This window comes from Nymphaea colorata, chromosome 5 (genome assembly GCF_008831285.2).
Source record: "Nymphaea colorata isolate Beijing-Zhang1983 chromosome 5, ASM883128v2, whole genome shotgun sequence".
NCBI lineage: Eukaryota > Viridiplantae > Streptophyta > Magnoliopsida > Nymphaeales > Nymphaeaceae > Nymphaea > Nymphaea colorata.
This window is the reverse complement of record NC_045142.1, coordinates 14237516-14259852: the sequence shown is the minus strand read 5'-3', so window position 1 is coordinate 14259852 and position 22337 is coordinate 14237516. Positions and strand designations below refer to the sequence as shown.

Below are 22337 nucleotides of genomic sequence, written 5' to 3'. Positions count from 1 at the left end.
GATACGCATTTTTTTTTTCTCTCTCCTTTCCTTTTTCTATTCAAACAAAGTTTTTCAATCTTTTCCTTTTTCCTCCTTTTTGAAACTAGACATACAAACACAAAACTACCGATTCTTTCCTCCGGTCTTCCTCCATCCAAACATGCTCCTAAAGCGTTCCAATCAGCAACCGTTGTTGGATCCACGTTGAGTAATGTTACCACAGAGTTGTCCCTCTTTTTACATAAGTCTAGGCAGTGGTTGACCACTTACCGACAGATTTGCATGGTAAAACTAGCAGGAAAAAAAAAAAAACAGAAAAAAAGGAAAAGGAAGGGCAAGACTGAACAGACGATACTCATCTCCATCGTCACGGTAAGCTGGAGGTTCTCCGTCCTTTCTGCTTCCCCCCCTTCCATTCCCTTTCCGGCCATCCCTCTCGCTAGATTTTCTTCCCCGTAGGAATTGAGCTCCTATTTGGATCTGCTGATCCGTATTCTCCGTATTTGTGTCCAATCATCTTCCTGTTGAGCTGCGGTTGCCCTCCCCGCCCTCGTCCGTCCCCGAAATGTAGAACTGTACTCTTGTGCTCTTGGTTTCTTGAGGAGGGCACCTCGTGGCCATCTTGAAGCGCCCGTCCCCAACAACACTCCATGAAATCTGTGAATCTGTTGCGGATGTTAAAAGTGCTGTCGTAGTGGTACTGTCGAACCGACTGAACTGAATGGGCAACTGCTGCCGATCTCCGGCTGCGGCCGCAAGGGAGGAAGTCCATATTAAGTCTGGCCATCCCCATGACCATCATGGCGGTGGGAAGAAGGTTGGTGGTGCTGCCAACAGCAAGAAATTGACCGTTTTGAGTGGGAACGTGAAGGAAGGGATTGAGGACAAGTATGTCGTCGACCGGGAGTTGGGGCGCGGGGAATTTGGGATAACCTACCTCTGCATTGATAAGGACTCGAGGGAATTGCTCGCCTGCAAGACGATCTCGAAGCGCAAGCTTCGGACGGCGGTGGACATTGAAGATGTAAGAAGGGAGGTGGCAATCATGAATCATCTCCCCAAGGACTCCAACATTGTCAGCTTAAAGGAGGCGCGGGAGGACGACAATGCAGTTCATTTGGTGATGGAGTTATGCGAGGGTGGGGAGCTCTTCGATCGTATTGTAGCCAGAGGACATTATACGGAGAGGGCCGCCGCTGCCGTTGCCAAGACGATCGTGGAGGTTGTTCAGGTAAGTCTAATCACTGGGCTGGTTATTTCACAACTCTGATCGTTGGCGAATGTGGTGATACCAAGTTCTTCCTGGTGTGGTTATTCATTCTGCAGCTTTGCCACAAGCATGGGGTTATACATCGAGACCTTAAACCAGAGAATTTTTTGTTCGCGAACAAGAAGGAGAATTCCCCTCTAAAGGCAATTGATTTCGGCTTGTCCATATTCTTCAAACCTGGCAAGTTAATCGTTTAGAACAGTTGATCTTTGTTGAACCTTGATGTTCTTCACTCTGGAAGCGCTGTTTCTCATGTGACAAAAGGTCTGTCGATCTTGTTATGTAGGTGAAAGGTTCTCCGAGATTGTTGGGAGTCCATACTACATGGCACCTGAGGTACTTAAGCGGAACTACGGCCCAGAGATAGATATCTGGAGTGCAGGAGTTATCCTCTACATATTACTATGTGGCGTCCCGCCATTTTGGGCAGGTAGTATATATAGGCTATTATTGTCCCATTATTGCTTGCAAAATGAAGGATACCCATTTTTATCTTGTTCCGGGATTGTCTGACTTTTTTTTGGTCTCAAAACTGAGATTGTTGTGTGCTACTTTCCCTGTTGAATTCAGAATCGGAACAAGGAGTTGCGCAGGCTATTCTTCGTGGCCTTATTGATTTTAAGAGAGAACCATGGCCTTCCATATCAGATAATGCGAAGAATTTGGTCCGGCAGATGTTGGAACCTGATCCACAGCGTAGACTAACTGCAAAGCAAGTTCTCGGTATGCTGGTGATACGCCCTTGCTTTAGTAATCAGTCGTTGCTTCTTGCATTATCCAGTCCTTAACATGTTTAACAAGCTTACTTGTTTCCAGCCCTAACAGTGATGATATAACCGACTTGTGGAAGAAATTATATTTCAGTTGCTACTCTTTCAGTAACTCCCTCTCTGGATTGTTGGATAATTGTACCTCACCTTATTTGTTTACCTTGTTGAATTTTCCTTTATTGGTGTTTCTAGAGATACTCTACTTTACAGATGTATGCAGCACTTATCTGTCGGCTTGTTTAGGAATAGTATGTAGGAAGAATGTGGGAATCTAAATGGATTAACGTTCAGATAATATTGTGGATGCTCAATTTGTCCTAAGTCATGACCGTTTCTGTTAATTGGAATTAAATATTTCTTTTGAGAAACATACCCTTTCTCTCATTGTTTTAGAAGTCCTAAACTATGACCTAGAATTTTTTGTTCGTTGTACTAGGATGTCATGTTTTAGCTTGATGATAGATAAGAGTTAGAAGCCAGTTAGATGGTACCTCGTTAATTTTGTGACTTTATATCTTTCCACTGCACCAAGCAAATGGCAGAATCTAGTCACAGAATAAGTGGCAAATGATTTCTGTCGTAAATATCAGAAGTGTGGTGGAATCTGCATTTTACTTGTTGGGATAATCCAAATAGGATTTATGTGCACTTCCTTTGCATATGCATATAGTTACGGTACTTGATAGAGTCAGTCTTCTAGTGTCACATAGGTTTGGGTATGACTATATATATATATATATATATATATATATATATATATATATATATATATATATATATATATAATTGAATGGTAACTCTTGCTATTCAGAGTCACGCTCACTCACAATGGCCGTTCGATCCATCATGATGGACGGTTGAGGAAAAAACAAGGAGAAAAATGTTGTAGACATTTTCATCATTTAGTATTAGTTCACATCTTTTTCTCTTTATTTTTCTCTCAACGGTCCATCATAATGGATCGAACGTCCCTTATGTTTAAGCTAAGGGACTCTAGATGGTCGGAGTCAACATTGCTCTCTCTCTCTTTCTCTCTCTCTCTCTCTCTCTCTATATATATATATATATATATATATATATATATATATATATATGAGATTAGGAATGACTCCTCTGGCTACTGGGGATTCACTCCTCCCACAGCCGCTTAATGATTTTAATCGGGGCCTTTAAATCATACACACAACCTTGCACTGCATCTAGCTAGGTGTGTGAATGTCATGGGATTTCTATGGTCGCATTTTGGCCATAGAAGTCCAGAAATCCTATATATATAACAAATTAAATTGACTATATGATTTTAACCCATTCGATGTTGCTGCGTTTTATCTTTGCCCTACACTGCACATCCCATAACAACCAAATGATCTATATTGCCTTTTACCTTATTCCAAGTATTCCATGATAGGCATAAACCCTTTCTCAGGAACTGAAACTTACACCTGAGATATAGATTCTTTCTTTTTTTTTTTTTATATTTGGGAGAAGGTGCAAACCGACTTATTTCATAGTTCCAATTTGAGCCACCAACACCTCTTGGGATAGAGTAGAGGTGATGTAGCCACTAATGCATGATCTCTTTTCATCTAAGAGACAAGTCGAGATTCTGGGCTCGAGGACTTCTGTCAAGGGTTGGATTGATCTATCCAGATGCCTAGAAAGGTCTTGGCTTCTATTAATGGAGCAGTCATTCTTTTTCAAGCCAGGAAATTAGAATTGTTGAGTTTTCAGTAAGTAATTTGAGGACAGATCAGAAGATTGAGAAGAAAAATGCTGCACAATAAAATGAGAATATTAAAGAAAGGAAAATGACAAGGCAAAAGGAAAAAGAAGGGCTCATTCAAAAATCAGTCTTGATGGGAACTCGGATTAAACCTATACGGGGAGCTCCTGGGCTTCAATTTTTTTTTTTTTGTAATAAAAAAGTTTACTAGGTTCCATTCAATGACTGGGAAATCAGCAGTATGCACCATTGTAATCAGCATGTGCACCTGATTTCCTCGTTTCGCCGTTTTCCTAAAGAAAATTTAGTAAACAACCCAACCTGATTCTGATTCATTGATTACAAACTGATTTAATAGAACAAACACAGCGTCAATCTGAGAACACAACATGCAGATATGAAATAGGAGACATATCTGGAAAAGGAGAAGGGGATTGGTACAAAGGTTCGGGTCTTAAAGGAGAGATGTAGTTATTAAAGGAAGATTCAATCAGAAATATCCAAGGACAGAATAGGGAAATAAGCAGAAGATAGTTGTAGATCTGTAGAAACTGCAGAAAATAAGTCTGACAGGGGAAAGAGATTCAGACTTCTAAAACAGATGCAGGAAACAGGACAGAAAAATGGCAGATTGGAGATAAAATTAGAAAATAGAATGGCCATATATGTTAAACAGAGAATCTAGAAAAAGGAACAATCAGAAGGAAAATCAGACCAGAGAGTATTCCTGGACTAGGAAGGAATTTTGAAATCAACCAGATTCCTGGAACCAAAGACTCTAATACAATGTTAAATTTCTGTAGTTTATGCCAGATTCAGTATGCAGAAAGAAACAGAGGCTCACTAAAGTGTCGTGTCTCTGAATATGGACTTGACCTAATATTTCTTGCATCATATGGATGTAACCTAATGTTTCTTTCATCTTATTATCAAATGTGGACGAAATAATATTTCTCTCATGATATATTCAAGAACCTTTTACAATCATTGAAAATTTATCCCCTAGAAATGTTACATAAATAACAGATTACACATAGTGCATGTTACACATATGACATAACATAATGGGATCTAGATCAGGTCATGCTAAGATCCATATCCAGAAGCCATAATACTTTATAGGAGGAATAGGATGACAAAATAGAGAAAGAGGAAACAAAGAAGAAAGGACAAAGAAAGGGAGAAAATAACATACAGAGAAGAAAGAAGGAAAGAAAGAAAGCGAAGAAAAAAGTAAAGAAAGGAAGAAGGAAGAAAAGGAAGGAAGAAAGGAAATAGAGAAAGAGAAGAAGGAAAAGAGGAAGAAATAAAGGAAGACAAATGAAAGGGAAGAAAAGGACATCATACCTAAAAGTAGAGATGTATCTTTATATGTTCTTTAAAAAATTTTTAATCTGTTTTATTTTTAACTATTTTTAATTTTTTTTTTCAACTTTTTGAAGAAATTCCAGATGTTCTCCCGGAAAGACCATTTCTTGAAAGGGACATGGAAAAACCTCACCAAAAATTGTTGAGAACAATACTTGTGACTATGACCAATTTGTTATATGACAATCATTAATAAATTATTTTTTTTGAATAAAAAAAGTTTAAAAGTGCTTATACAGGACTATTGGACTTATGCATACTGATCCCCTATTTTTCCATTAAGTGGATCATGTCCAATACGAATACTGACTACATGGGTCCACTAGTTTGTTTGATCACACTCAGTTTTCCTGGAACTTGTCTGAGAGGCTTCTGTTGCATCCTTCAATAATATCCAGATTAAGAGCAAAGACTAGGCAGAGCTTCTGAATATCAACTCTAGTTGCTCAATTCAGTCGCATTTAAGTTCAGTCTGATATATCTTATGAACATACCTCAATCTGGTTTGTCATGAGTGGGCGACCCTTTGCTGGACCAACTTTCTTAGTGATCATGTATTTTAGCAAGTTCCTATGACTTGACCATGTTTCTAATACTTATATTTTAGAAGATGGAAAGCTTTAGTCAGCTTGATATTTTGAACCTCGTAACAACCCTTGTCTACTTCATTCAATAATATTCTGGTGCATTGTAATGTGAAATATCTTCTGAAAACAATGGTTAGAAGTTTGCTGTCTTCTGCATGCAAGATTGGATGTGATATTGAAAAAATAAGTCTTTTGGCATGTCACTGGTGTCATGTTTACCAGAAATGTTGGCGGACCAGATGGATCTGTTCTTTCGTTGTTAGAAGCATTTCCTTTTTGGTGTTTCCGTGTGCTATTACAATATATAGACCTGGTTTCATGTTTATGAGAAATGTTGGTAGAGCAGATGGACCTATATAAGTTTCTTTGTTAGAACCGCTCTGTATTTGAAGTTTGTGTGTATTGTTCCAATGTAAAAACCTGACATTACAAAAATATTCTATAATCGATTTATTAGTACTGATACATTGATTTCTTTTTGTTGGATATATTTTCAGAACATCCTTGGTTGCAAAATGCTAAAAAAGCACCAAACATACCTCTTGGAGATGGTGTAAAGACTAGGCTTAAACAGTTTTCTATGATGAACAGATTCAAGAGAAGAGCATTGAGGGTTGGTCGTTAATCACTCTTAAACATTTGCTTTTGAATGAATCATAACTGCCTTTTAATCTGTGGATAGGTAATTGCTGATCATTTATCCATTGAAGAAGTAGAAGATGTCAAAGAGATGTTTAGGATGATGGACACAGACAATGATGGTGCTGTATCACATGAAGAACTCAAGGCAGGGCTTCATAAATTTGGTTCTCAGCTTGCAGAGTCTGAAGTCCAGATTCTAATGGAAGCTGTACGTATATTTTTTCCTCTTCTCTTGGCATTCTTAATATTTTTATGAATCTGTATCATAAACTTGTTTAATTTTGGATGGATATTGCGATATATAGCTCTGCTAGCATTGATTATAGGCCTCTTTGCTTTGGAAACAGTATGTTACCATATAAATTGCAGAACTATAACAGTTTGCGCTTGTGTTTTTTGTTGGAAACTTTGCCATCATACAAGGTACTTTGGTAATTTTCAGTTAAATAATAAGACATTAACTTGCACCAAGTACAGATGAAATATGTGGTGTGATTGCTCTCTCTCATATATATATATATATATATATATATATATAGTTCTCAGGAACTCAAAAAGTAAAAAATATAAAACATAATTTTAAAAATCGTGAAAATATGAGTTTTCTCTTAATTTTCTTACAAAAACATTGATAAAAAAAAATCAAAGTAGTTACTGAAATTCTTTAAAGAAACCTAGGAAAAATTAAAATGTATTGAGAAATATTTTTGCTGAAAAAAAACATGATGGGATTTTAATTTTGCTGGTGACAGTGTGCTTTAGTGGCAGATTAGATCCCTGATTCAGTTCCACTTAGGCTTTGGATTTGGTTTTATTTGGCATTTATGTTCTTTAGGATTTGGATCCTTTTGTTTTGTGTGTCCGAGATCTAATTCTGATCTAGGGCTTGGCCGCCTTAAAAGGGCTTCCTTGCTTTTATTTACGCGAATTGATGATCAGAAAACCCTAATTTCCTTTTATTATTAAATTCCCTTCTTTTTCCATGATTTTCTATTCATTCTTTGGTTCTGATGCTTTTCTCATGGGGATTAGAGTGAGGAACTCTTAATCACTACGTCAGATTGGTTGAAGCCCATTTGCCGCCTCAATTTTCGCGATGTCTGGGAATCCGAGGGATGATCCGATGTTGAAAAAGTTTCCAATGAGGAGACTGAGAAGCAGAACAATAAAAAAAATCAACAAAGATCAAATGATGAAATTGATTAGCATGATGACTCAAATGCAAGAAATATGATGCGGATGAACAAGGATTTCGCTAGTTTCATAAAAAGAATGGATGAAATCGAAGAATGGAAGAAGAAGAAGACGAAGAAACGGCCAGTGGAATTCGACCAACACAAAAAGCGAGAGAGATTGCTCCTGAAACACATCGTTGAAGAAGTTGACCAAAATAGGGAGAACGTGCAGTGAATGAACCTAGGGTTCGTTGGAGACCGGATCCACTGTTCGGCAATCGTGACACTGGACTTCACTCAACCGCCAATGGGCAACCAAACATCTACCGACAGTGCCAATGGCTGTCCATTGACCGTCAGAATCCATCAAGGTACTCCCTGGTTCAAACTTTTTTCCTATTGCCGCTGCCTCCACTATTGATGCTGTCGCCAACCGTTGCATCCAACAGCATCCACTTCCGCCTAGGGCCGTCAACCGCATCCTTCTTACCCCAACACCGATGGTGCTCCTGACTGGGTTACCCAATGCCAGAATTCTCTGTTGGACACCCTGCTGGTGGACATGTTAAGAGTGGGAGATGGGACGACCATTACCGTTACCCCGGCCGCTGCGACCTTGGACGCTTGCTGCACAAAGGGGTGGAAACCGGCAGATATCCACCACCTATTGGCGACCTACCAGTGGCCCATGGAAGGCCATTGTTAATTTGGGATGTCATCGGGTCACACCCGACGCCTTTGTGCCCTTGTACACAAGGTGCGTTGGGCAAGGGCCCGACACACTGCCAGGTTGGGCGGAATCCAGGTCCTATTTTGGGACCTAAAACTACACGCTCGACCTGGGTTATGGCTTATCATTGAATTGGGATGGGTTTTCCAACCCGGTTCGGCACCTTCGGAGCTGAGTCTTGGGCTCCAAAGCTCAGAATTAGGTCCCAACCTTTTCCATGAGCCTTCCTATGGCTGATCGAGCTTGGGGTTACTCTGTAGCTTGATCCTGGGCACTTGCCCCCATCCAATACATGATCACAAGACCACCTAGGCCTTAATCGGATCCCAATGGTATTACCATTTTGCTTTGAGCCAAACAAAGCACAGGCCTCACATGCTATGGACCACAAATCAAGCTCCCCACCTTGGCCACAATCCCTCACAAGCTCGATTCGAGGTCTCACCTATTCTTATTGGGATTCAACAAATAGTCTAGGTGACCCGAGGATTGATCCATTAGGTTCAGTATATGCACCATCCCTACCGACCCCCTCAATTTCTCTAGGGATACTTGTTTTGCCTCCAACTAAGCCTAATTATTATCCTGGACTATAGCAAGCCCCACACATTACCCAATTCCCAAACCAACTCCGAGCCCCACTTTTTCCCTTAACCCTCATACTACACCCCATTAGATGCGACTAGTTGTACAACGGGCAGCATCCGAGCTGCCTGGACCAGTCTCTTCCTTTCAGCAGGACCGACATGGGTAGGCCCAATGATACTAATTGCAGCAGGGGTAGGTTCATCAGGAGAGCCCACAAGTTAGGACAGAGGGTCGGCCACCCCAATAGCATGCCGACGATGATGATGTGTTAGAGATTGCAGATTCTGGAGATGAGGCTTTCTAGAATGAGCACCCTTTAGGACCAGTACCTGGTGATAGACAACAAGAGAGGGGATAGTTGAGGCTCTCCACATATAGCCTCAAGTTGGAGTTGCCTGTGTTCACAGATAAATTTGATGCAGAATCATTCTTTGACTGGAATTATGTGATGCAATTTGTGTTTTGATGACCATGATCTCCTAGAATACTGATGGGTTCTTTTAGCCTTCACTAGACTACATGGATTCACACAAATGTGGTGGGTTGAATTGTAGAATCGAGCACAAGACTGGGACATGACATGATTCTTACATGGGTCGAGATGCAGCAACTAATGCAGACAAAGTTCGTCCTTTCAGACTTTGTGGAGAGGGTACACTAGGAATATTTTGAGCTTCGTCAGGGATTTAGGACTGTGACAAAATACAGTGCAGAATTTCATCGCCTGTCACTGCGTGTTCAGGTTGCAGAGATCGAACATCAGCATGCCACTAGGTATGTTGTTGGTCTTCGTTTCTCTATTAAAGATGCCTTCAATTGTTTGATGGTAGATATAATAGATAAGGCTAGTAGCCATGCCAAGAAAGTATAGGAGCCCCTGAAGCGTTAACAGAGTTTCATACATCGAAGTGTAACTGTTTTCACCATTCTAAGTTGAGTTCTTCAACCCGGGAAACAAGTTCCTCGAAGTCGGAAAACTTTAGTTCAGATCCCAATCTAAACATGCAACAATAAGGATGAAGGCCCTACATTTAATACTCGGTCAAAACGTCGTACCATTGACACTTTTGTCTGTTGTTTTAAATGTCAAGAGCTGGGTCATATCCAGTCACAATGTCCTAACGTCGTCAAAAGAATTGTCATGACCGAACCTAAAGACGAACTGTGAAGTTTGATCATGAGGATGCTCAAAGTGAGTTGGAGACTGACTCCACCACTGATGAGGAGGTTGTCATATATGATAGTGACGACATCTATAACTTCTTGTCTGTGTGTCCTATCTTAGCAACCTCGAAGAGTCCATCAAACCATAAGTGGTTGCCAACAATCATTTTAGGACAAAATGTCACTGTGAAGGGCACGTTTGTAGTTTCATAGTAGATAATGGGTCATGCGAGAAAATAGTTTGTCAAAATATTGTTGATAAGTTACACCTACAAACTAGAAACTACCCTATCCTCACAGGGTGTCATGGTTTAAGAGGGGAGATAAAGTCCTTATCACCCATAGGTGCTTAGTGAAAATGTCCATGGGGGACTATTGTAAGGATGAAGTTTGTTGTTATATAGCCCTTATGACTGCCAGTCATATTTTATTAAGGCGTATGTGACAATATGATCGTACGGCTTGGCCACAAGAACACCTATACCTTCTGTTATGACCAGAGAAAGAGAGAGAGAGAACAATATTAAAGTTACCCTAATTTTAGAGTTAAGACAGATTAGGGTTGGCGGTAGCAGGAATTGCACTTTCAGTCCAAATAGAATAAGATAAATATGAAAGAGACACACTTCAACTTCCTAATATTTTAGAAAGACTCTAGCCGACCGTCTAAGATATTTAACACTCCCCCTCAAGCTGGAGCATAGATATCAATTGTTGAGAAAAAGTTATGTTTTGAGGTTTTCTGCATTGTTGAAACTTTTGTTAGGTAGTTCTTTGAATTTTTCAATACTGATTGGACTCTTTATTTAAAGGGTTAAACATATCCCCAATTAGTTCTTTTTATTATATTAGAAGGGTGGGAGCCGTAAGGAATGAACGAGCTTTATTCTTCTCTCTCTCGTGTCTTCTCTCTCGTTCTCTCTTCTCTACCTTCTCCCAACAGTTCTATCCTCTACGTCTTCATTCTTGTGGATTCAACATTGAAGTTCAACATGGTATCAGAGTGGATAGTCTTGGGATCCTGCTTACGTCGTTCTAAACCAGCAAGCTCTCTTGTTATCCTCCTCCTTCTTCATCAACATCTGGGTGCTGTCTCTCTCTCTTAACTGAAAACAAGAGGTATTTCTCAGCCTGTCGAGGGTTAGGGTTTTGATCATAAACATGTAAATGTGATAAAAAACCCGAACCCATGTTGATTACAGTCGGTGGTAAAGTTTCTAGCGTGTGTAGACAGCAGTTGATCGCTCAAAGATAAATATATATAAATTATTTTCTGCTGCAACTATACTATTGGTGTGAAGCTGCAGAGATTGTCGTGGTGTTGCAAGTCAGAAATCTTCCTTATGTATTGTTGCTGTCGACAGATTTAGTATGTTGTCTTTGCTGCCTCTAGATACTTGTAGTGGAGTTCCAAAGTGTGCTGTGATGTTGCAGAAATAGGGTGCTGCAAATCAGAAAACCTCAAAACATAACTTTTTCTCAACATCAATCATGCTCAACTTGTTAAATCCTCTCAAGAAATCTCCTATGGGAAGAGCCTTGGTAAAAATTTCGGCTGCCCGATCTTCAAAGGAGACATGAACAGTACTAATCACTCCATCTTGTACCAAGTCCCGAATATAATGACAATCCACTTCAATGTGTTTCAGCTGCAATTTGGGCCATATCCCTATATTCAAACTGAGCACTAAATCGAGCAACCACATTATGCTTCTTGTTCCTTCAAGAAATAAGATTACCTCTAACAAAGACACAAAAACCTGGAGTAGACTTCTTGTCATCCACAGACCTTGCATAATCAACATCACTATAGGCTTCTATGTCAATATATTCTCCTTTTTTGAACCATAACCCCTTCCGCGAAGCTGATTTTAAGTATCTCACCACCATTAATGCAGCACCCCAATGAACCTTTCGGGGTTTTTCCATGAATTGACTTAGGTTATTCACAACAAATCTAATGTCAAGTCCAGTAACAATCAAATATAAGAGTTTTCCTATTAGAGATCTGTATGATCTGGAGTCAACAGTCTCTGATTCATCATCATCAAACATTGTCTGTTTGAATTTATGGGGATAATCATGGTTTATTGGCCGCTTTATTGCTCTACTGTTATTCAAATGAAACGTCAAACTTACAACGAGCTCAGTATACTTGGTAGAACCTTGTCGATAACAGTCCCACCATTGAATACGCATGCATTTGACACACTCCTAACAATGGAGTCTCATTCAATCCTGTCTCAACAAGTAGTGGACACCTATGCTCCTACTCAAGATGGTCCAAGGGACAATCACTCGTAGTCACAAATATTTGGAGTTCTAAACAGCGAGGTTTTTTTTGGGTATGATACGGCGAACTTGAAAAAATCGAGCAAAAAAAGAAAAAATATGATAAATTTTTAAATAATAAAAATAAATCCTAAAAATTAGGGAAAAATAAAGTAAACGGGAAACTAATAAAACAACATAAAAGCAATCATACAAATACATAAGTAACATCAAGTTTATAGCCCTCTTGGCTTTAAAACACAATTCAAGTCATTCTTCACTACAAAAAAAGAATAGATCAATCCTTAATCTTCATCTCATGAAGGAGAGGCGTCTTCTTCATTTGTGCGACTGTGTCTACATTCTTCATTATCTTCTTCTTCTTCTAAATCTGAAGACAACCCAACCTCTACATTTTTTCTTTTGGAAATGGATTCACATGGTCAATATAGATTGGATTTGCATTTGTCTTCTTTATTTCTGCAGCCATGTTTTGCAAATGCATATTCATTCTAATGAATACCAAATCAGTTAATCTAGATGGTAAAATATTGTTTCTCTTCTTCATATTAACAGCTTCAAATGCACTCCAATATCTTTCACAAGTTGATTAATGGCTAGCATAAAATTTTGATTACTACACTTTGAAGCATAGGAACAAAATATCCAAGTATCTTCCATTAAATACCTAACATAAAGTAAAAAAAACCAAACAAAATTTACAGTTGTAAATTTGTAATTAAAATATTTAACCAATCATAAAAAATTTAGCAGAAGTGAGAAACTTACATGGATGAGAAGTGTCAATGACTCAATAACGCTCATGGCTAAACCGACACAAAATAATGTAGGATCTTTGTAGTGATATTTGATCAATTCAAAACCTATTGTTGCATGATCCTCAAGAGCAAGAAGTTGTTCCTAGATGATATATTTTTCTCTCCTGTCATTGCTTGCATTCGTCTTAGCTTCTTTAGCTCTATCAAGTGTTTCATATAAATAACCCATAGTGGCTCCTTCCTTATCTACCATCTTCAGGCTCTCACTAATACTTCAACAAACCTAATTATTTCTCTTCTCTTTCCCCAAAAGTTTTCGTTTTGAATGAGACTTGTAAGTTTTGCGTCATTCTTTTCAGTGTCTTCTACATGTCTCCATTCATTGGAGGCAACCATAAACCTTAGGTCCTTTTCTTGTTTGAAAATAGAATCCCAACAAATAAACTGAGAGATTCAATTCTAGTCACAGCAAGCTTCCGCACTCCTTTCCCTTTGTATGAGTTCTCATTATATCTAAAGCTTGTTGCTTATTATATATGAACTTGACAATTTGCCTTGCTTTGCTCATGATACTTGCCACGTCTTCTAAACTTTCGATGTTTTCAAACATTAAATCAATGCAATGGACATCACAAGATGTGAGAAAAATGTTTGGATCTCTCCCTTCAAGAATATATTTTGCCTTTCTATAATTGCTTCTATTATCTATAATAGTCTGCACAATATTATTCGCTCCAATTTCTTCTATAGCTGAAGATAAAAAGTCAAGTTTAAATTCTGCATTTTAAGACATTTTTCTGCATGATTTACCTTTCAAGATATGGTGCATGTTGGAGAGCTCACCAACAACTTTATATAGGATCTGCCCCATGTCTTTCCAAATATTAGACATAATTGTGCATCCACACTGTGCCCATGTTTTATTCATTTCATCAACATATAAATTTTTTTCCTTGCTGTTTTACTGTTTGGGAAGAGATATCCTGGCCCAAAGTTTGTAGCACCAGCAACAAAATTTTTGAAATCCACTGATCGAAGCAAGTTGAAACTTGAAAGATAAGTTGTTTATTACAATAACTTCAAATAGGAGCTTATCAGCAAAATCATTTTCTACTTTCTTGATCAGACTGTTTTTGTCCTTCTCCTACGAAGTTCCACAGAAAAAATTGCTAACAGAACATGATGAACCTACGCTTAAATGTGTTTCAATTTCGTTTTGCATTTTTCCCTTCTTCATGGGTTTTTTCCTCGATAACTCTACAAGCTTTGATTGCCATTTGCTTGATATTTTTAGGCACATGACAACATGTAGCAACATCATTGCCATGAATTCCAGCCAAATATACTTAAATGGAATAATTCCTCTTGTATATTGCTTGTAACAAAATTTGCAAATCAGCTTCCCTTCATCATTTTGAATTTCATGTGACCAAAGTGGATCCGTCAATCTAGGCATTTTGTCCCCCCTCTTAGGTAGCGTTTGGTAGCACTAGGATTACAATCCTAGGACCAAAATCCTAGGATTCAATCTTGGAATCAGGAGAATGAGGATTTGCATCTCCATTCCCAAATTACGGTGTGTTTGTTTCACTTGGATTACAATCTGCTGGACGTGTATCTAGTGTTTGTTGACAATATGGCAAAAAAATTGGAATCGATCAAGTTGTTAATAACAACTTTTTAAAGTCAAAGTCATTGATCTGCCAACATAGAAACCAGCTAAATGCTTTGTTGATCATATAACTACTTCCCCAAAATAATAAACTACCAAATAACCAAGTAACAATTCGTTAGTAGGGCTGGATAAAAAGGTCCATTTTTTAGCCCGTTAAAGCCATCGGGCTGGCCCAAGACCTGGCCTGTTTTTAACTGGGCCGGGTATTATCGGGCCTCAGGCCTTAGTGTATGCCCGAGGCCCGGCCCGACCCGATTATAGCCGGGCCCGGCCGGGCTTTCACGGGCCGAGCCCGGTCTTCTTGGGCCGGGCTTTTTTGACCGACCTGCTGAACTGAACGAGGGCAACGAGAAGTTGATCGGTCGGCTGCTCGCTGCCGGTCGGAATGGATCCTCCGACAGCCACCGATCGGTCATCGCGTCCTTGGGCTGTACAAAGAGCATATTCCTCAGCACCTGCGCATTGATCTTCGACACGGTTCTCTGAAATCCTGAACACCAAGCAAAATAATTAAGAAAAGACGAGTCAGCAAAAAAAGGGAAACCCCAAAAGCTAAGGAAAAAAGAAGAGGAGAAACAAAATTAAGAACTCACCAGAAATAGGAGCATCCAGAGTCGCAACGGTGGCATGCGTCGTCCTGGAGGTGAAGAAATCGACCTCGACTATCTCCCTCATCATCTTTGCAGTAGAGTCCAAAACAGAGAATCCACGACAGAGGAAGGAAGGGAGGAAGTAAGATTGGAGAGGAAGGGAGTGAAGACAACCAGCGTTTTGCCTCGCCTTTTGTACAACAAGCAAAACAAGCGAAGAAGGGGAGGCGAGAAGGAGAGGAGAGGGCCGCGCGATAGGGAGGACTGGAAGAGACTGAACGATGGCTGATGGGCGACGCCGCGACAGGGAGGACCGGAGGCCGGACTGGAAGAGACATACCGATGGGCGACACCATCTCGACCGGAGGTCGGGTGGACTGAGGAGAGGCAAGACTCAGAGAGGAGGCCGATGAAACGAAACCACGGTTTCGGGCCGTCGTCGAGCTCAGTATCAAGCCCGAGCCCGGCCCGTTAAGTATCAGGCCGGGCTGAGCCCGATAACATGAGCCCGTTAAATCCAGTTTCAAGGCCCGGGCTCGGGCCCGAGTCGGGCTGGGTATCGGGTATCCGGCGGCCGCCCGGCCCGGTGCCCAAATCGTTAGGATGAAAGCCAACTTCCATATTCAATTGCCAGTAGAAATAGGCAACAAAGAAAACCTGTAAGGATCTGAAACAAAAAAAAAAAAATTACATGAATGGCCCACTATGAGAACCTGCACACCTACCCACAAGGAAAAACTCCATTCTGCTCCTTCTCCCTTTCTCTTTCCCTCCAAAACATCTTTTGGCACAAAATTCACCTCCTTACTGATGGAATCTTGTGCACTTACCTCCTTTTCAACAAAGACTAGTAAAGATGAGACATAAGAACTTTAAGGGGAGACTGCAAACGTGAGTAGAGAGCGCGGTTACTTGCTTCCCCTTAAGAGAGGAGACAAAGAGCGGCATAGCAGGGAAGAGGCACCGGCGAGGAGGAGATCTGGCATGGCATGAGGCAATGGATGAAGAAGATGAGAAGCATGACAGGCAGAAATCCATGGATTGAAATCCCAAATTTTCATAAAAAAGCCGGAATTTGGATCCCGTGTTTGTCTGGAGCGTCAGATTTTTTTGAAAATCAGGATGAGGAACCCACTTCTACAGTTGATTCCTCATTCGACAAACATGCTCTTAATGTCTTGCTATCAAGTATCAAGCACCTGAAACTAAAATCTAAATCTCATTTCATCTTTAAAAAAATCATACATAAATGATAAACTAAAACAAAGACAACTACAATTTGGCCTTAGCTGAATAGCTATGCACAAGGCCACAACATATAGGTTCTACATACATATTGAGTACTTAGTTATCAGTGAATCAGATAGTTAAACGAATTAGAAAGAAACAGACATATTAAGTATTTAATTATTGACAATGAACTATTCAGTATTAAGTATTTACATATTCATTGATAAACTGAAAAAAATAACAACCAAAGATACACGTCTGTATATATATGCACAAACTATTGACCCTTTATGCAGAATCGAACTAAAAAGTCAAGATTCAACAGTAATAAAGTAAAAAAACAGAAATAAACAGAACCATTAAGTTAGTAAGTACTAAGTCTACTAACTATTAACAAATCAATGAATGAATCAAAAGGAAAACCAAAGCAAAACACGTCTCATAAAAAATCGAAGGCGCAAACAGAGTAGGACTGAAAAATTCAACGCAAACCCTACTTGATGCTGCATAGAGTGAGAGTCAGACCGTTGAATCTAATTATTTTTCAACCTATGAATCTAGTATTTCAACAAATCAACTTACACCCTTTTCTTTGCTGCACTATGTCTAGGTTACATGTTGAACAAGGTGATGTCATGCCCTTCCAGTGAACAGTGCTTCCTGTTCTCTTGCAGTGACCTTCTCCAATTATCTCCTTCTCTCAATCTTCCATTGTTGCTAGGTTTGATGACCCTCTTCTGGTGCACTCTTGTAAATCACCACTTGAATGAGCACCTACATCATCTTTTGCTTCAAAATAATTACTCTTGACAGTATTGAGATTCCAACTATGGATGATGATAAGGTTATTGCTTCAGGAAAGGAAAAAGATTGGGTACATTATCTCCTATTTCTAAGTTTGTCACAGAAGCAAGGCTTAGGAGTTGCATGAGAAATTTCATTTCAACTTTGTCTGCTATGTCAGTTCTACTTAATCATCAGTGAACTTTATTGGATGTCAAGTGAAAGAAAACTATGTAGGATGAGATGGATGCCCTACTCTTACAAATTAAAATGGAATCTAGTTGTTCCTCCTACTGATGCAATATTGTTGATTGGGTCTATACTATTAGGTGCAGCTTAATTGGGTCTATTGGATGATATAAAGCAAGGCTGGTGGCTAAGGGGTACAACCATACAATTAAGCATATAATGTTGTCTTCTTTGAGATATTTTCTCTGATTTGAGACAGTTTCACCAGTAGCTTGGTTTAGATTAATCGACCTATTATATTTGTAGTTGTTTATTGTAGATGGAGCATATGTTAGTTTAGATGTGAAAAATGCCTTCTCCTATAGCAATTCCTTTGAGACAGATTATATGCAACAACCTCCAAGGTTCAACGGGAGTGTACCAAGGTCTGCAAATTAAAGAAGACAATATGCAGCCTAAAACAAAGTCCTCGTGCATGGTTTCAAAGCTATTTTGATCATTGTCTACATTTGGGTTCAACAGGTTGGCATCAGATACTCAATATTTATTAATAAGACCCCTACTAATATTATATTTATGGTTGTGTATGTAGATATTATACGTATAATAAACAATCGGAAGGATATATCAGATACCAAAGCCCATTTTATGAAGCACTGAAGGTCTGCAAATTAAAGAAGTCAATATGTAACCTAAAACAAAGTCCTTGTGAATGGTTTCAAAGCTATTTTGATCATTGTCTACATTTGGGTTCAACAGGTTGGCATCTGATACTCACTGTTTATTAATAAGACCCATACTGATGTTGTAGTTATGGTCGTATATGTTGATGATATTATATGTATAAGAAACAGTCAGAAGGATATATCAGATACCAAAGCCCATTTTAAGAAGCACTTTTGTTACATCATATCTTGATCGTCTCCAATATTTCTTGTGCACAGTGGTGGCTAGAAGCAGGGTGGGGTTAGTTTTACTGCAAAGAAGTTTTGTGCTTGATTTGTTAAAGGATACATGAGAGTTAGGGGCCAAACAACATCATCTCGATGGATCCTGAACTTCATATGTATGAGAAGAAAGCAGAATCAATTGACAAAAGAAGCTTTAGATCCCTGGTTGGTAACTTTTTATATATTACTACGGCAAGAGCAAATATTTCCTCGATCATGTTCATAGGAAAGCTGACCAAAGTGCGTTACGAGGCTGCAATGATGATCATCAGTCCTTTTTTTTTTCCATTTTTTATGGTATTTAATTGGGGAAAACCATCTTGGGCTCGGAGACTTCATCGCATGCTTGGGTGTAAAACCCCCAATCTCATTCCTTGCCCGATGGTCTTGTTTTTGCAAGGGGGAAGTGCCTCTGAGATTGAACTAGTAACTAGCTGCCTACTAGCCACTGACTCAACCAAGTGCGCCAATTGAGGGGCTATTGTATAAAAAAAGTTCTCTTGAAATAGTTGCATATTCATGTGCTGTTTATGCAGTGACTATTGAATATTGATGACAAGAAGTCCATCACAGGAGTTTTTGTATTTGTTGGAGGAAACTTAATTACTTGGAGAAGAGAAAAGCAAGCTGTTGTGATCCAATCTAGTATACAATTAGAACATGGAGCTATAACTCTAACAACTGCAAAATGGATTAGTTTTGTACTAAAGTGTCTACACATATAGATTCCTGCTTCTATGTTGACAACTTTTGATAAACCCGTACTTATATTGTTAATGAACTAGTATTTGGTAAGAGGATGCAGCACGTTAAAGTTGATTCCCATTACATACTTAGTACAACCAGGTCATATTTCTACAAGTCGTGACATCTTATGATCAAGTTGCAGATGTTTTCACCAAGTCTATTGGAAGTTCATATTTTTCCTGGTGTCATAACAAGCTGAATATGATTGATATATATATTTCAGATTGAGGCAACTGTTAAAAGTAATATGCATTAGTTTGTGTGGTTGTACGTAATTTAGATCAATGTTGTAAAAGGCGTATCGTAAGCCGTATCGGTCTGGCTTTAAGATACGCCGTATCGTAAAATATCGTAACATTTCATAATCGTATCGTTTTTTTTAATAAATCAGACAAAAATTCGAAAAATTCATAAAAAATAAAAAATCAGTAAAAATCAAGAATAATATGTTCTTCATAAAAAACACATAGATTCATAAGTCATAAGTCCATAAGTCTATGAGATACCGCATCAAAAAACAAGTTTTGGATGTTATGTATTGCAACAAGATGATAATGAAATTGTGAAAATGTTCAATGTCAATACATATAAAATGAAAGCACTTTCGACTCTCATTCATAATCTTCATCATATTCATTCTCATCCTCATCTCCATCTTCTTCTTCATTTTCATCTTCATGATTTAAAAAAACCTCTTTCCTTCCAACAGGAATCAGCCACCCACGTGCAAATCCATGGTTTAATCGATGATTTAACAATGGAATCGATGATTTCCCTCCACGGCAGCACAATCTCTAAGTTAAAAATGAAGAAAGGTCAGGTTTTTTATAAAAAAAACTCGAAAAGGGGGGTTCCAGCCCCCTTTTTTGAAATCAACCCGTATCGTACGTATCATAATACACCCCTATTTACGATACAAGGGGTGTATCGTATCGTATTTTGTAAAAGAGATGATACGTATTGTACGATACGGCCCCGTATCGTACAACACTTATTTAGATAACTTACATATACTTCAGTGTTATTCTGGCTTCTACAGTAATCACTATTTTATGAAGGGGTTAGAAGTTGATGAGAAAACAACCTCTCAATGAGAAAACAACCTTTCTCTCTCTCTCTCTCTATCTCTCTCTCTCTCTCTTTCTTGCTTTTCTCTGTTACATGCCTTAATTGCAAGTTACAACAGAACTGTTGACCATTAAGTGGTCTAGGCCTTGAAAGATTCCTCATCGTCAAGAGAAAAGAATTTTATTATTTGAGGTTTCAGAATTAAAAATGTATTTATTAGATAGAATGATGACATTTCTGCTCCCATCTTCATTCGTATCTCTCACATTCATCATTCCAGGCACTGGAGAAATGGATGTTTTGGTGGTAGACATCATAGTCATAAATAATGTTTCGGAGTTTTAAATGGTAAGGTTTTTCTTGGGTATAATACGGCGAACTTTAAAAAAAGGCAAAAATACGATAAGTTTTTAAAAATTTAAAAAACTTAAAAATGAGAGAAAAATAAAATAAGTGAGAAACTAATAACACGAACATCAGAAAATAGGTAGATTTGCAACAAATAAAAATAGAAAATAAAAAAAAAACTATCTGACATTAAAAAAATGAAAAAAATGTAAAAAATGAAAAAAGTGAAAAAGAAATGCGAAGAAAACACGTTTTTTCAGTTTTAACATTTTTTTTCAAAAAAACGTGTTTTTTTTAAGTTTTAAACGGCAATTTGATTTATCACACTTTTTTCGTGTTTTTTTCGAAAAAAACATTTTTTGTGACACTAGACATTAATATTCATCAAAAGTTCCGACATCCTTATCTCTCTTTATTTGTCGGAAGAACTAGTGACCAAAAAGTGTTGACTGAGGCTTTCTTTGAAATTTTGCTGATATAAGGAACGTAGTGATACGCAGCTTTGTGTTTAATGACCACGTCGAAATGTTGTTAGTTTGACATGGTTTGTAATGGTTTGACTTGTGTAGAATATTCAGAATATTGCATCTTTGATTAAATCAGGGATATGGAGGAAACTTCAATAACAACCAGAATGATTACGTTGATTTGTTAAGGCCTAGCCAGATTTTCCTTGTTCTTTTCCTGTTTCCACCAATATTAAATTGTGAATACAAACACAACGTATTCATTAGATGTGGAAATTGGCTTCTAGGACACATATTGCAATATATTAGAATCCCGTGTTTCTCAATTATTGCAGTAGTTTGCTCTTTTGGTGGTCAGTGTTGTTAGTACAGGGTGAACCGTATAGCTATACAAGTTTGTGCTGAATGACTAATTCATGCCAACAGGTAGATGCAGATAGCAATGGGACACTCAATTATGAAGAGTTCATCGCTGTTTCAGTTCATCTACAAAAAATGGCCAATGATGAGCATCTCCGAAAGGCGTTCTCTTTCTTTGACAAGGATGGAAATGGCTTCATTGAACTCGAGGAACTTAGAGAGGCCTTAGTTGAGGAGGGCGTATCTGATTCTGATGTTGCAGTTGATATTCTTCGAGAAATAGACAGTGACAAGGTTGTTGCCTTGCTGCATTTACATTTTGTTTTCTGCTGATTTCATTTTTTTCTGATGTTGATTTCCTGTATGATAATAGGATGGTCGTATCAGCTATGATGAATTTGTCGCTATGATGAAGACTGGAACTGATTGGAGAAAGGCATCACGGCACTATTCAAGAGGCAGGTTTAACAGTCTGAGTATCAGGTTGATGAAGGATGGGTCTCTTAATGGAGGAGCTGATAGGCAATGAAGTGTGGTTCCCTGAAGTTCAACGATTAGCAGCTTCTTCAGTTTGAGCATATTGGTGATTAACCTGACTATTTAGTGTCAGCTACTTTCTTAGTTTGGCTGCTTGAAGCTTTTGTATTCATATACCACAGTGGTGGACTGAGCGTTTTTACTGATGGGGAACTGTTTTCTACCTTAAAAATGGAGGAGCTTGTACAACTGTAAGCAAGGGGAAGAGGTATGAAATGGTGGAAAATTTTATGGATTAACCACCCACTAACCATCTATACAGTTGAACTTTTAAAAAAAGAGGGACAAGTAACAATGATCAGCATCTCTTTCCAAAGTTAAGATATTCATGATTAGCTACTTAA

At 38.6% G+C, this 22337-nt stretch overlaps 1 protein-coding gene across 2 annotated transcripts; it reads left to right on the top strand.

The window, feature by feature from the left end:
• Positions 1-197: 197 nt before the first annotated feature.
• On the top strand, positions 198-22337 carry LOC116254328 (calcium-dependent protein kinase 13). Of its 2 annotated transcripts, XM_031629666.2 has the most exons (8): positions 256-1213; positions 1309-1432; positions 1539-1682; positions 1823-1975; positions 6198-6313; positions 6383-6550; positions 21523-21750; positions 21830-22337. In XM_031629666.2, the coding sequence occupies exons 1-8, from the start codon at positions 704-706 to the stop codon at positions 21983-21985; spliced, it is 1599 nt and encodes a 532-aa protein (XP_031485526.1). In that variant the 5' UTR covers positions 256-703; the 3' UTR covers positions 21986-22337. The 2 variants fall into 2 exon arrangements, with proteins under 2 accessions (XP_049933891.1, XP_031485526.1); XM_050077934.1 differs by lacking the exons at positions 21523-21750; positions 21830-22337 and adding an exon at positions 7375-7855 and having other exon boundaries at positions 198-1213.